Source organism: Mizuhopecten yessoensis, unplaced genomic scaffold, assembly GCF_002113885.1.
Source record: "Mizuhopecten yessoensis strain PY_sf001 unplaced genomic scaffold, ASM211388v2 scaffold9049, whole genome shotgun sequence".
In the NCBI taxonomy this organism is placed as follows: domain Eukaryota; kingdom Metazoa; phylum Mollusca; class Bivalvia; order Pectinida; family Pectinidae; genus Mizuhopecten; species Mizuhopecten yessoensis.
This window is the reverse complement of record NW_018407853.1, coordinates 480124-494463: the sequence shown is the minus strand read 5'-3', so window position 1 is coordinate 494463 and position 14340 is coordinate 480124. Positions and strand designations below refer to the sequence as shown.

The window sequence follows — 14340 nt, the reverse complement described above, 5'->3', positions numbered from 1 at the left end:
CCAGCTGTTTGAGCGCTGATTTCTAACGAAACAAAGATAACACTCTCATCTTCGTCCAAAGCGGATTACATATGATGAAAGGATGTGCACGGGCTTTGCTCATGTTACGCAATAGGAACAACGGCAAAATGCACGTGTACGAACTTTTGTTTTCTTCTTGTAGAACATGAGTACTAACTCGTTTAGAGTTTAGGCACTCTATTCTAAAATATAAGGCCACTGCTGATCACGTGCGGCATTAACGATGTTATTTTCACGTTACGCGGTGAGATATAATCACAACTTCATGCAATCTTGCGGTTCTGAGATTGTAAGATATATTCTTTTATTTACGGTTTTGAGATTGTTTTGTATCTGTTTTTAAGTGTATATAAATTGGCCACTGTTATGTTGATTTCGTTAAGTCATCTAATGGTGAAAAGTGGAACGTAACAGTACAGCGATTGTAGAACACTATTATAATCATGTTTACGTGAGCTGACGAGGGATGTCAGATTAGAAACTTCCGCGTGTTTTGTTTGTTTCGCCTTCGTCTCCAGACATATGCAAATAATGTTAATAGATATATCTGTTCCTTGTTCTCGTTCTCTCAGCAAGTTCGAGGGAAAGGTGACCTACACTATCCCACTGCATGTTATAGTAAGGACGATTAATATGGGGTTCCTGCAGCATCGGGGTTTGTCTTTACTTCTGTGTCTTCAGGGTAGGGGACATTGACAAAACTAACACTAATCTGCAACACGTGGGTTCATAATCGCTCTACTCTTTCCTGTTTTTGTGTCTCCCTCCCGTCTTCACATGGCCATAGCTGTTCCGAGAACATCAAACCCTTAGCAAAACAACAAACAAAATCACTTTTCTTTTTTGACGTCTTCCTCGTCAATAAATATTTCGAAGCAGAATCATAGAATGAGTCCATAAAAAGGAAAAGGTGTGGAGATACTTACACGAGGGTGGTGTCGCATGGGTGCTGGGTGACGTCACCCCATCGCCCATCCCTCTTTTTGAGGATAGAGAGCGAGATGTTGGATGGAGAGTCGGGATAAAAAAGTTCCCCATGGACTGTCGTGGAGTGTGTGAGGTCATGGCCGATACCTGAAAAACATGTCACCAATATAATGAACTTAATCAATCAATGGTATTGTTTGCTGACTTTCCGCCTGAATGTCTGACTTTAGTGACACAAACATTTACTGTTGTACCGTTAGATATAAACACGTGGTCAATGTGATTATTCTTTCCAAAAGCGTTCCAAACTAAGAAATTGGCAATATATTTTTCCATGTGAGGTAGTTTTTATATATATAGCGATGTTTCATTTGACACAACAATTGATAGCATATGTGCAAGGCTCACATGAATGATGGCACATTTGAAAGCCTCCTCGATAATCCAGGGGTTTCGCTCACTTTCGCTCTCTGCTGTGAGCGTAACCCCTGCAGTATCGAGGACGATTTGAAAAGTACACAGTAATCTATGACATATTTAAAAGGTACATAGAGATAGATGATACATTTAAAATGCATGTATGCAATGATGTTAACCTATTACATGATATGTTTCCAGCACAAATCGGTTTCTCTCTCTCCTTACAGCAATTCTTTAACCACGTTCTGATGTATGGCCGTGGAAGCTTGCCATCAATACTCTAACCCGTTTGTAAAGAATATGCCCTCCTTTTCACAGCGAACATGCGCTTTGATGTAGAATGACTTAATTACTAGGTGTTTGACTCACTATTTTCACTAGAATATCTTCTCTTTTGGAGGGATTTATATATACACTGTGGCATACATGGCTGCTTTTGTTGCAATTTTGACGTCAATTACGAAATGGTTAAGTTTTACGTAATGAACTAATATGTGACGTAAAAAATTAATAACAAAATGGTTCTACATCAAATGGGACTGTACACGTTATATAGTTGACTGTCATTTTCGGTGAAACCCTTTCGGTTGATTGTGAATTAAATCAAATTATAACAACGAATGGTTTAACAGGCGACTAAAATGCGGCATGATTATAAATTAAGGACGTCAGTTGAGAAATCAAGTGGATTAGTTTCAATGTCGTTCGGACACCTTTCCAACTATACCGAGACGAGAACATCCATTCAATAGACATCCGGGCACCAGTAAATGCTGGCTTTAATCTACTGCAAGTATGATTAATCTGAATACGACATCAAAATGGCGACTTCCCGTATCAATTTGATTGACCATTTACGACAAAACACATGATGCTTCCCACCATTGAATTCCTCAAATGTGTCGAATGACAATCCTATATTTGATAATTCGCCATCATTCCGTGGCTAAAAATGAGCCAATTAAATCTCGGTCCACACAGTACAAACATTCGTATCGTGATAACTACTTGCACTTCAATATACTAATTTGTATAAGCATTAGGGGCCCTGTTATGTTGAGTGTGTTTCAGCGACTTGCGCCAATAAGGAGTTTGTGTTGGCCACGTTGCCTTGCTGTCGTGTCTAACATTACAATTAACCATTAGGTGTGATGAGTTAATTAAGTATCCTCCAGCATTCGTATTGATGACACAAATGTTGGATAAAATAGTTTACAGAAAACAAATCGCTCAAAACACATAGGTTAATATGTTACAGAAAAGAATATTTAGAAAACAACCTCAATCACTAATCCAACACGAAATATGGATGAATCGCATCTTTAAGATAATAAGATGTGTTTAAAACACCGTCAAAATCTGAGTGTCTCATTTCACGGTACTTAGCGGTTGAGTGCTACAGAAGTACGCTGTCTCTTCTAACTAGCTACACACGCGGTTACCGTCGTACGCCTTCAAACACCCGCGATCGCAGACGGCCGTCATGAACTCGAGAGAAAACGTTAAATTGGGAAAAATGTATGTCTCCTGAAATCTTGGCTAGTTAAATGATTCTCGAATCTATGGAACTGATCAAAGACGGTATAGATTTCGTATAAAGTAATGGTTATGTTTCGGTCAGATGCCAAGACAAAAACGTCTTAGTTGTCAGGACAAAGTCGTAAAAATAGAACGCATAAACCTTTGCCAATTAGATGGGGAAGTAGCCCCTACGGCCACAATAAGCGGTACGCCAGACAGTATGCTTTCTGCACGAAAGGGTTTTGTTTGAAAATTTCCTCTATTTGCAGACAATGCACTCACTTAACCGCGGGATTCATGTTTTCTCTCCAAGTTTACCAAAATTGCAGAGTTCTTCCTTCCACAGGAATTTCGCTTTTGAACTTTTTTGTAACTTCACACGCATACGTGAAATTTTCCGAAAGATAGCAAGATTTGACCTGCAGCAGAGATAAAGGGAACCGTCTTCAAATCAAACGTCGCTTTCATGAAAATGAATTAAGGGGATTTCTGATAATGGGCACGCCTGTTCAAAGGCGAATCGTGTACAGCATATCCCACTTACATTTTGTATCGGCACCTTCTCTCTACACGTTCTGGTTTAACACTCGGCATCCCTCTAGACTTACCGAAGGTAGCATAGGTTGGAGGTATTGGGGTTCGATAACGGACACTTGGAGAAATAATTATTCATTATTACTTAGATTTGTCGTCAGGCCTACATGAACGAGTCTGACCTATCTACCAGGCAGTTGGGTAGGGTTATCTGTTATATTACCGTTGACTTTAAATATATAAACACATAAATATTCTGTTTAGATAAACGCAAATACTTTCTGAACATTGTTTCACGGCAACAGTCGCGCTCGGTGATAAATACACGTCATAATTAGTTCTTTGTCGGGATACTGATAGCATCACAAAAGGTTTACACAGCCTCGTAGTTTAATCCTTATTGAAAACAAAAACTAGTTGTGCTCATTAAAAAAGCTATCTCTAAAACGAGGAATTCGATAACGAAGCAGTACGTGCTCCACGGGACATGGTATTTTGAGAGTTGTGCTATAGAAACGAATTGCTCAACTTGACACGAACTCGACCAGGTCGAAAGATAAGCACGTGGTATGCTACGTCATATCTAAAAGAACTCGATTCAATATTGTCACCTATTTTATATAAAATCACACACAGTTTGCCTGTGTATATGTATAATAAGAAAATAAAACAAAAAGTAACGTTGTCTCTACACCTTTCACATCTCTTTCCATCGTAGCGTTGACCGTTACCATTGTAGTGTTGACCGCTACCATTGTAGCGCTGACCGTTACCATTGTAGCGTTGACCGTTACCGTTGTAGCGTTGACCGTTACCATTGTAGTGTTGACCGTTACCGTTGTAGCGTTGACCGTTACCGTTGTAGTGTTGACCGTTACCATTGTAGCGTTGATCGTTACCAGTGTAGCGTTGACCGTTACCATTGTAGCGTTGACCGTTACCATTGTAGCGTTGATCGTTACCATTGTAGCGTTGACCGTTACCGTTGTAGCGTTGACTGTTTCCATTGTAGCGTTGACCGTTATATATTGTAGCGCGTTGACCGTTATATATTGTAGCGTTGACCGTTACCATTGTAGCGTTGACCGTTACCATTGTAGCGTTGACTGTTTCCATTGTAGCGTTGACCGTTATATATTGTAGCGCGTTGACCGTTATATATTGTAGCGTTGACCGTTACCATTGTAGAGTTGACCGTTAGATATTGTTAAGTACAATAAGCCTGCCTATCACAAAGCTCTTCCGTACCAGAACATATGCTTTTGCTTATAACGATATTTGATTGTATGATTTGGGTGCCAATAAAACATATAGGTGATTAGTTCATTAATATGAATGTGCACCTTGACAAATCTTGGCCGTTCTAAAACAAAAAAGAAGTCCCACGCACAATTCGGAAGACACACCTCGGTGGACAGAGAAAGACATCAATATGGTTGCTGTCAAAACAAATTACCATTTATTCGTTTTTGATTGATTATATTTGGAAGAAAAAAATCATTTTTTTCTGTTTAATGTTAGGAATGACTAATTGCTTCAAGATATGGCTATCTGTAAACATACCTCTGGTACATTGCTATGATATTTTATAGCGAGCGCACTACACCCCTCAATGAATTATTTATGTCAGTTAATCAAAGATAGCCCGCACCGTCTGTTCCGCATTCAATTTGCTTATTATAGTAGCTAGGGCAGTGGAACGCTTGACTTCTTCCTGGACGTTTGAGGTGAGTGTGAAACGATGAATTGAAGAGTCAGTTACTTATTAAGTCTTATACATTATAATGCTAGAATGCCTGGTTTCCTGGTGTGTCTATTGCGCTAGACGGAATAGTATAGGTCCATCAGGAGGTCAATGAGTTCCGACACGAGAATAGAATTATCAACATATATGCGTCTTTTATGCATGTATACATTCATCCGCAAGACTTCAAAGGAAGGGTAAAGGGCTTGGTATGAAATATGGCAAATGCAATGAATATACAGAGAGCAAAGGGAACTCAGATAGTTCAGTAAGCATGGGATAACTGCACGTACCGGCTAGTCTAATTAGCTTAACGTTATACACGTGTAAACACGGGCCGCATAAACATTACATGTAGACTAGACGGTCTATAGAAAGTATGGGGTCACCTGTACGTGACAGTCTAGAAAGTATGGGGTCACCTGTACGTGGCAGTCTATAGAAAGTGTGGGGTCACCTGTACGTGACAGTCTAAAAAGTATGGGGTCACCTGTACGTGACAGTCTAGAAAGTATGGGGTCACCTGTGCGTGACAGTCTATAGAAAGTATGGGGTCACCTTTACGTGACAGTCTATAGAAAGTATGGGGTCACCTGTGCGTGACAGTCTAGAAAGTATGGGGTCACCTGTCCGTGACAGTCTATAGAAAGTATGGGGTCACCTGTGCGTGACAGTCTAGAGAAAGTGTGGGGTCACCTGTACGTGACAGTCTATAGAAAGTATGGGGTCAACTGTACGTGACAGTCTATAGAAAGTATGGGGTCTCCTGTACGTGACAGTCTAGAAAGTATGGGGTTACCTGTACGTGGCAGTCTATAGAAAGTGTGGGGTCACCTGTACGTGACAGTCTAGAAAGGATGGGGTCACCTGTACGTGGCAGTCTATAGAAAGTGGGGGGTCACCTGTACGTGACAGTCTAAAAAGTATGGGGGCACCTGTACGTGACAGTCTATAGAAAGTATGGTGTCACCTGTACGTGACAGTCTAGAAAGTATGGAGTCACCTGTATGTGACAGGCTATAGAAAGTGTGGGGTCACCTGTACTTGACAGTCTAGAAAGTATTGGGTCACCTGTACGTGACAGTCTATAGAAAGTATGGTGTCACCTGTACGTGACAGTCTAGAAAGTATGTGGTCACCTGTACGTGACAGTCGATAGAAAGTATGGGGTCACCTGTACGTGACAGTCGAGAAAGTATGGGGTCACCTGTACGTGACAGTTTAGAAAGTATGGGGTAACCTGTATGTGACAGTCTAGAAAGTATGGGGTCACCTGTCCGTGACAGTCTAGAAAGTATGGGGTCACCTGTCCGTGACAGTCTAGAAAGTATGGGGTCACCTGTACATGACAGTCTAGAAAGTATGGGGTCACCTTTACGTGACAGTCTAGAAAGTATGGGGTCACCTGTGCGTGACAGTCTAGAAAGTATGGGGTCACCTGTCCGTGACAGTCTATAGAAAGTATGGGGTCACCTTTACGTGACAGTCTAGAAAGTATGGGGTCACCTGTGCGTGACAGTCTATAGAAAGTATGGGGTCACCTGTGCGTGACAGTCTAGAGAAAGTGTGGGGTCACCTGTACGTGACAGTCTATAGAAATATGGGTTCACCTGTACGTGACAATCTATAGAAAGTATGGGGTCACCTGTACGTGTCAGTCTAGAAAATAACTGCACGTACCGGCTAGTCTAATTAGCTTAACGTTATACACGTGTAAACACGGGCCGCATAAACATTACATGTAGACTAGACGTTCTATAGAAAGTATGGGGTCACCTGTACGTGTCAGTCTAGAAAGTATGGGGTCACCTGTACGTGACAGTCTAGAAAGTATGGAGTCACCTGTATGTGACAGTCTATAGAAAGTGTGGGGTCACCTGTACTTGACAGTCTAGAAAGTATGGGGTCACCTGTACATGACAGTCTAGAAAGTATGGGGTCACCTGTACGTGACAGTCTAGAAAGAATGGGGTCAACTGTACGTGACAGTCTATAGAAAGTGTGGGGTCACCTGTACGTGACAGTCTATAGAAAGTGTGGGGTCCCCTGTACGTGACAGTCTAGAAAGTATGGGGTCACCGGTACGTGACAGTCTATAGAAATATGGGGTCACCTGTACGTGACAGTCTAGAAAGGATGGAGTCACCTGTATGTGACAGTCTATAGAAAGTGTGGGGTCACCTGTACGTGACAGTCTATAGAAATATGGGGTCACCTGTACGTGACAGTCTAGAAAGTATAGGGTCAACTGTACGTGACAGTCTATAGAAAGTGTGGGGTCACCTGTACGTGACAGTCTATAGAAAGTATGGGGGCACCTGTACGTGACAGTCTATAGAAAGTATGGGGACACCTGTACGTGACAGTCTATAGAAAGTATGGGGACACCTGTACGTGACAGTCTATAGAAAGTATGGGGGCACCTGTACGTGACAGTCTAGAAAGTATGGGGTCACCTGGACGTGACAGTCTAGAAAGTATGGGGTCACCTGTCCGTGACAGTCTAGAAAGTATGGGGTCACCTGTACGGGCCAGTCTAGAAAGTAGGGGGTCACCTGTACGTGACAGTCTAGAAAGTATAGGGTCAACTGTACGTGACAGTCTAGAAAGTATAGGGTCAACTGTACGTGACAGTCTATAGAAAGTGTGGGGTCACCTGTACGTGACAGTCTATAGAAAGTATGGGGTCACCTGTGCGTGACATTCTAGAAAGTATGGGGTCACCTGTACGTGACAGTCTATAGAAAGTATGGGGTCACCTGTACGTGTCAGTCTAGAAAGTATGGGGTCACCTGTACGTGACAGTCTAGAACGTATGGGGTCACCTGTACGTGACAGTCTAGAAAGTATGGGGTCACTTGTACGTGACAGTCTAGATTGTATGTGGTCACCCTGTACGTGACAGAGTCTTGGGAGTAGTCTATAGTTGCCCTAGTAGAAAGGGTTATCATCTGCACGTGACAGCTGGGCAAGTAAGAAAGCTAGTTTAAGTTAGTTTGGGGTCAATTGGAGATGGGAGCTATTTAAGTAAGTATGAAACCACTTTATTGTCTAAATAATTGGTCAACTAGTAATATAATTCTGGTTCCATCTGCACGCGACCATTATCACATTAACCACGACCATGTCCAGAGATACGTATCGATTACTGACCAGTATCTAGACCGTCCACGTACCATACATTAAGAACGGTGGGTTTGGGGGAGTATTGCTAATGTTTAAAAAGCGCAGTCTTTCAGACCACCAAAATTTAACAAATATTAACGCAGACCCTACAAGGTGCACATCGTCCCCGATGATATCCGACCCGACAGGTCCGAAATGTACCTCTGTGATACCCCACCAGCACACCGGAACTTAAGTCGATGTAGGTATTTTATAATTTTATTATTGTGTACTCGTTGCCCTTCGCAATATGCTCTAAGTGTGCATGTGCATGCTGACTGCACCGGTATCGATCGTGCCCGGTATTTAAGACAAATCCCCATTAATCGTGCAAGTGTATCTACTTAAGATCTGAAACTAAGTAGAATGTCCTTGGAGCGCTACTTTGTGTTCATTAAAAGTCATAAGTATAATCTATAGGGCATCAGTGGAAATTTACTGGTAACTTATTCTTCACTGAATAGTCTTGTCTCTTTGATATTGACGAGCGCTGCTTCAAAACATCCACAGCCCACCACTGAGCAAAATACATTAAATCTATTAAGTCCACAAGTTGGCTATACGAAACTTGATATTGGTGTACCTACTGATGGATAGAAAATTTTTCTTCTTCCTTTGTTTCAGTTTCTTCAACGATGCATATTTTAATACAGTATCATGTTGATTTTTTTCTTGGCGGTTAAGCAGCTCCATTCCAGAAGAAACATTTCACGCAGATGAATCGAAGTCTACTAAAGATAATGTTGGACATCTGGCCAAACCGTACCTGAGCGTTTTTTGGAGAACTTTTCAAATCTGAAATTTGGACATTTATTTTAGATGAAAATAGTTCTTCGTGAAATAGTTTTTATATATTACACATACACTGAGTTATGATAAATCTATAACCTTAGATTTTGTTATTGTTTTGTTATTAACTGTCACGAAAGGTGGACCCTCATCTCGTGTATAACGGTCATACCCCAGTGAATGACATCTGTTGATGGCTCCATGAACTACATAGATGTTGATTGAGCTTTGTTGACCTTTGACCTATGTGCTCTGACACTGGGTTAAATTTAATCTTTGAGTGTCGACGCACTATGATTTTTGTCCTTGTGTGTTGACGATGTAGTTTGTTTTCTTTACTTTTCTTTACAAACGCCTGTTGAAGAGATTCCAAACATGGACCCCATATATTGGCATGATGACATCATTAAGAAACGTGTGGAGTGATTACTTCTAATTTTCAGCGTTGATTTTTGATCGGCTGTGTTTCGTTTTATTTTTTCGCAACGGTTTAGAATTGTTTAAAAAAAGTGCTTCAGCACAAATCCACACAAAATTTAAATACTAAACATATGTGCGATTTTGATAAGAACTGACTTTATGGCTATATCTACGGAACTGTCAGGTCGGTACAGTCAAGATATGTTGAATTCCACACACTTGCACGTGTTTCCCATTAGGACCGGTAATAAAGCCCCTAACGACTCGAGATTACTAGGGGTGTGAAAGTCCGGGTCACCCACTGGTCAAATTGTATTGGTCAATATTGATGGAGAAATGTATCATCCCAACTAGGCTTGTCAGGAAGTGTATAATTAGTGTATGATAAATGGATAGACGGACTTCCAAGATCCGGAATATGATACGGCAACTGCAGTGACAGAATTTTCCGGCGTATTTTTAATTAACGTTGTTGGATATAAACTGCATGTGTATGTCTGTGAGAGTAAAGACGTCTCGTAAATATTGAACGGTACAAATCCTATTTGACTTTCACGCAAATCATTGTGTACCATCGTTACAAATGATGACAAGCTGTAATAATTATAAGGTGCATATCAATTATACCAGTCTAGATCTACTTGTAAAAGTGGTCGGTACAAGCCAAAAAACAGAAGCGAATTCTTTAAATAGATAGACAACAACAAAATATTCATATGTAACCATTAAACGTTCAAATCAGGTGATTTCTTACTGATCCAATGCCATCTAGATCGTTTAATTTAGTAACGTCCGCTGCTGTTCGATCCATTGGTAGCCCATGACAACCTGTAACATCGCTCTTCCATTTTCACGGTCAGAGCTGTTATATTGAGTTCTGATCCTATTTGACGCGTTTGGTCGTTGTGTCATGATGACCTAATAGCAGCAATGGGTTATTTCAATATTCAAATTACATAAATGACCTTGTAGTTAGTGGGGAATTGAGATCGTATGCTCTCAATTTCTCCTACGGTAAGTTTCATGTTATTGTTGTTGTGAATTGTTGTTTTGTATGTATCAAAAGAAAAGGATAGAAAAAATGTTATCTGATCTGAAACAATAACACGGAGGTCGAGGTGAGGTACTAAATCGTTGCCCTAAGTCTTGGATCCATACACAGTAGTCATTCCTTAGGATTTAATTTTAAAAGACGAACATTTCTTTTGCGTAGAATTGAATACGACAAACGCATTGAAACGAGAAACGAGAAGTAGTTGTGATGTCATCATTTATGGCAACCTTTACCCGAGAGTCTATCATGGGACAATAATCAAAAGCAAATGATATAATCAAATTGTCCGTTGTCCAATTTCTGTGTACGTATGTCATTTGTGATGTGTTGGTTATACCATAGATTGGCCTTGTCTATAGAATATTTAATTATTCAGAAAAATCATACTCTAATAAATCTGATTACTTGGATGTCTGATTCTATTTTCTTCATAAGTTAGTAGTAAAATGCAGCAGGAAAATTCTTCAGAAAACGTGGAGGCTCATAGTCAGTCTAGTGTTAATCTACTTTCAACATTAGCACTGTGGACTATTGACCAATATTTGTTGTGATTTTCAGCACGTGCACTGTGTCCCGTATGTGATGCTGTTGTACCGTTTCCCGGGTAACAGATACGCCATACATTGTACTTGAAACTTGAATTAACATCGTTGTGTTACACGAGGCGAACATGTACGATAAGGTTATCTGTAGACGCTGGCGAGTAGGACCATGACGCAGTCGTCAGGACAGGAAATTAATTGTCCATTAATTAGTTACTCCATTACACAATACCCGAGGCTTGTATCAGCTCCCAGCCCAAGATCAGATAATTTTATATTGATTAATTATACAATATTAATGTTAAAGCTTCATTCACGATCTTTATAACTGCAGTCGACCCAAATAATACTATTACTTATACTATGACTACTCTTTAACATTGTTTAAATAGAAATAAAGTTTTATATAATTAAACATCCTATTCAAAATTAAACTGTTTTGCAAATTTCAATTGTGTATAGCTTCCCAAACTTTAAAATATTGGAGACACGTGCATTGTGCGTCCACGCACCTGCTGTTGCGCATTGATTTAATTGCATTTGCATATGCACTTGAAGAGACCACACGCTAGACATCGACATGTGCTTCATTTCCTTTGAACTTTATGAATAGATAACTTTGAGAAGAGCACTTTAGATCAACATGTTGGCTCGAACCCCTACACAATCGTGTAGCAGAAACGTATAGCGGGTCGTTGTGCCCCCCACCGCCCTCCACCCCCCACCCCTCTCTCCTCCGTAACCCGTTCAACTGATCGATCTACAGCAGATGTCATTTTTTTTTCTTTCTGTTTTTTTTCAAATCTAAATATATCCGGTATTTTACGAATGGGTTCACATAATTTAATTAACTTAATTACTCGACAAGATTTCAAGATATAATTATTCTATATTCATTCCAAAGCTTGGAGGAGGTTAGTTTTATTCTCAGGGACTAATCAATATTTCTGGTTATGAAGGTGTAGAATTCCAGAACGTCTATTAAACACGTGCAGTAATGACAAAGCTACTGCCATTTATTTCTGTCTGATTATGTCGAGTTATTAGAACCATTAGCCGTATTCATAGACACCTGTCTTGTTGTTTGGGGTTGTGTAAACTGACACGGATGACGGAGCGTATGTCTGATATGATACGGCGGGGTTCCCTCGATGTCATCGGACAGGCATATGGTAAAGTATTGGTCGTAGTCAACATCGTGTGGCTAGTAAATCTCTCTCAAAAACAATCACGAATAAATCGTAGTCAATGTCATAGCGCACGTGACATAGTTGGACATTGATCAATTTTCGATGAGCTCACGTGCATTGCGTGCGTTTTAACATATCAATAATTGAACGAGTCCTTTTAGAATGGGCAGTTTGATACCACCATTCAAAATTGGTGGATAATTGAGATGATATATCGCCGTTGGTCCTCTTGAGGAGCAAATTATGCGATTAACAGAATAACGATTTAAACCCACCGACTCTGCACGGTATGACTTACGAGCATCAGACAAGTTGGGTATCAACGTCATTCGGAACTCGTAGCTTTCGTGCGTCCACTATTCAATAAAAAATTGAATGTCTTATTTCTTTCGTAAATATATGTTAAATGAGCACAAAACATGAACAAAAACAGTGTAGTGTACGGGAGTCCCACACAGTACAACCATAGTATTTTGCCTGCTTGCTTACCTGAGTCTCCATTCGGAACATTGTCAACAAGCACCGCTTCCGTCGTCCCAGTAATGGGGTCGTGACGTAGCACACTAACTCGTTTTGGCGAGAGTCGACCGTATCCATGACCTTGCCACGAATGTCTTCGGCCTCGTCCCATGGTGTCGTCACATGGTTCCGTAGGGGAAGTGACGTTGGAGTTGTTCCCCGATGACGACATGTCGCGCGGGGAGTATCTGGGTAACGTGTTCCGGTTTATGGGACTCTGTTGGCTGTCACTGGCGTTAGAACTGGTCAGACTTGGTAGAGGGGGTGTAGACGTGCTCATACGACTGCCATTTCTGTTCCCAACAGGCACCCAACTGAAAGTACAAAAAGTGTGACAGCTTTAGATTCATCTTATCAGTTCAGATGTCGCCTTTCGTTATATTTCATTCCACCAAGAAGGTCATCATTCATGTGCAGCACCATCGGTCTAGAGTAACTATGCCTCTTATTTGCTGCACTTGTTCGTACCATCGCCAAAATGTTCGAGTAAAATTGCAAACATTATCGAAAACTGAGCTTCGTATGTTAATTTATGAACTAACCATTTGAATGCTATTGTTGTTTCACTTGAATATACTCTTCGGAGTTCTAGTACAAAAGCGGAACGTAATCATGACTTAGACATTGGAAAATGATATCTCCATTAACTTAATTAAACCACTCGTACTTACATTTAAATATCTCAGATACTTAAATGATAAGTAAGAATGAATCATGATCCCTGTTGTTTAGAAATGTATGTACTGAATTCTGTCAACAGCACTAAACATGTTAACATGACTAAGCCGGCCATTACCACCCACCAGATATAATGTAATACGATTCCCAGCGTGGGACCGGAAGGCGGGAATCATCACGTGGCATTCCGAGGCGCGTAATAATTGCGTCACACCTTCAGGAAATATCAGTTCCCCGGAAATTGTACACTATATTAATGGCTGTTTCCGGAAATAAGTAGTCGTTTAATGACGTTATGTGTTCAGGTTATACTGTAGGGATGTGACGTTAGTATTGTCAGTTATTTTCCACATAACTCGACTTGTTAGACCTGGTGTCACGGACAGATGGCCACTCTCGCGGGACACCGTAATCACGTGATTCTAGACCGACAGTTAGTACCATGACGGGTCTGCCCACAGGGGCACGTTACAAATGTCTGAAATACACACATATGCTATACTGATATGGGTCACAACACACATAAACATACACAAGGGAAGAAGCTTCGTCAGAGCACTACCGGTACCGCCAAATTTCAAATGAAGATTTCCAACACTTACTTTTGTTATTTTTTTCAGCGATCTGCGGCGATAGCTTCGGTTTGAATTGTAATTAAATAATCCATCATGATCAATTGTGTAATCATTCGTCTAATACATCCAATCAAGCACTTTTTCGGGGAATTTGCAGTTTTACCGCCATGATTAACTTGAACCTGACCCGGAAATGACGAGGGCTTTTCGACATGTCTTTATACCATACTGCCAAATACTA

The 14340-nt window shown here is 40.7% G+C and overlaps 1 protein-coding gene across 2 annotated transcripts in view; it reads right to left on the bottom strand.

Annotated features, from left to right (window-relative positions):
• The window catches only part of LOC110457246 (otopetrin-2-like), a 46039-nt gene that overhangs the window by 13620 nt on the left and 18079 nt on the right, over positions 1–14340 (bottom strand). For both annotated transcript variants that reach the window (XM_021508431.1, XM_021508432.1), the window contains exons 2-3: positions 12817–13160; positions 948–1095 (exon numbers count right to left, since the gene is read on the bottom strand). In XM_021508431.1, the coding sequence (XP_021364106.1) occupies positions 948–1095; positions 12817–13160 (492 nt within the window). The remainder of the gene's footprint in view (positions 1–947; positions 1096–12816; positions 13161–14340) is intronic.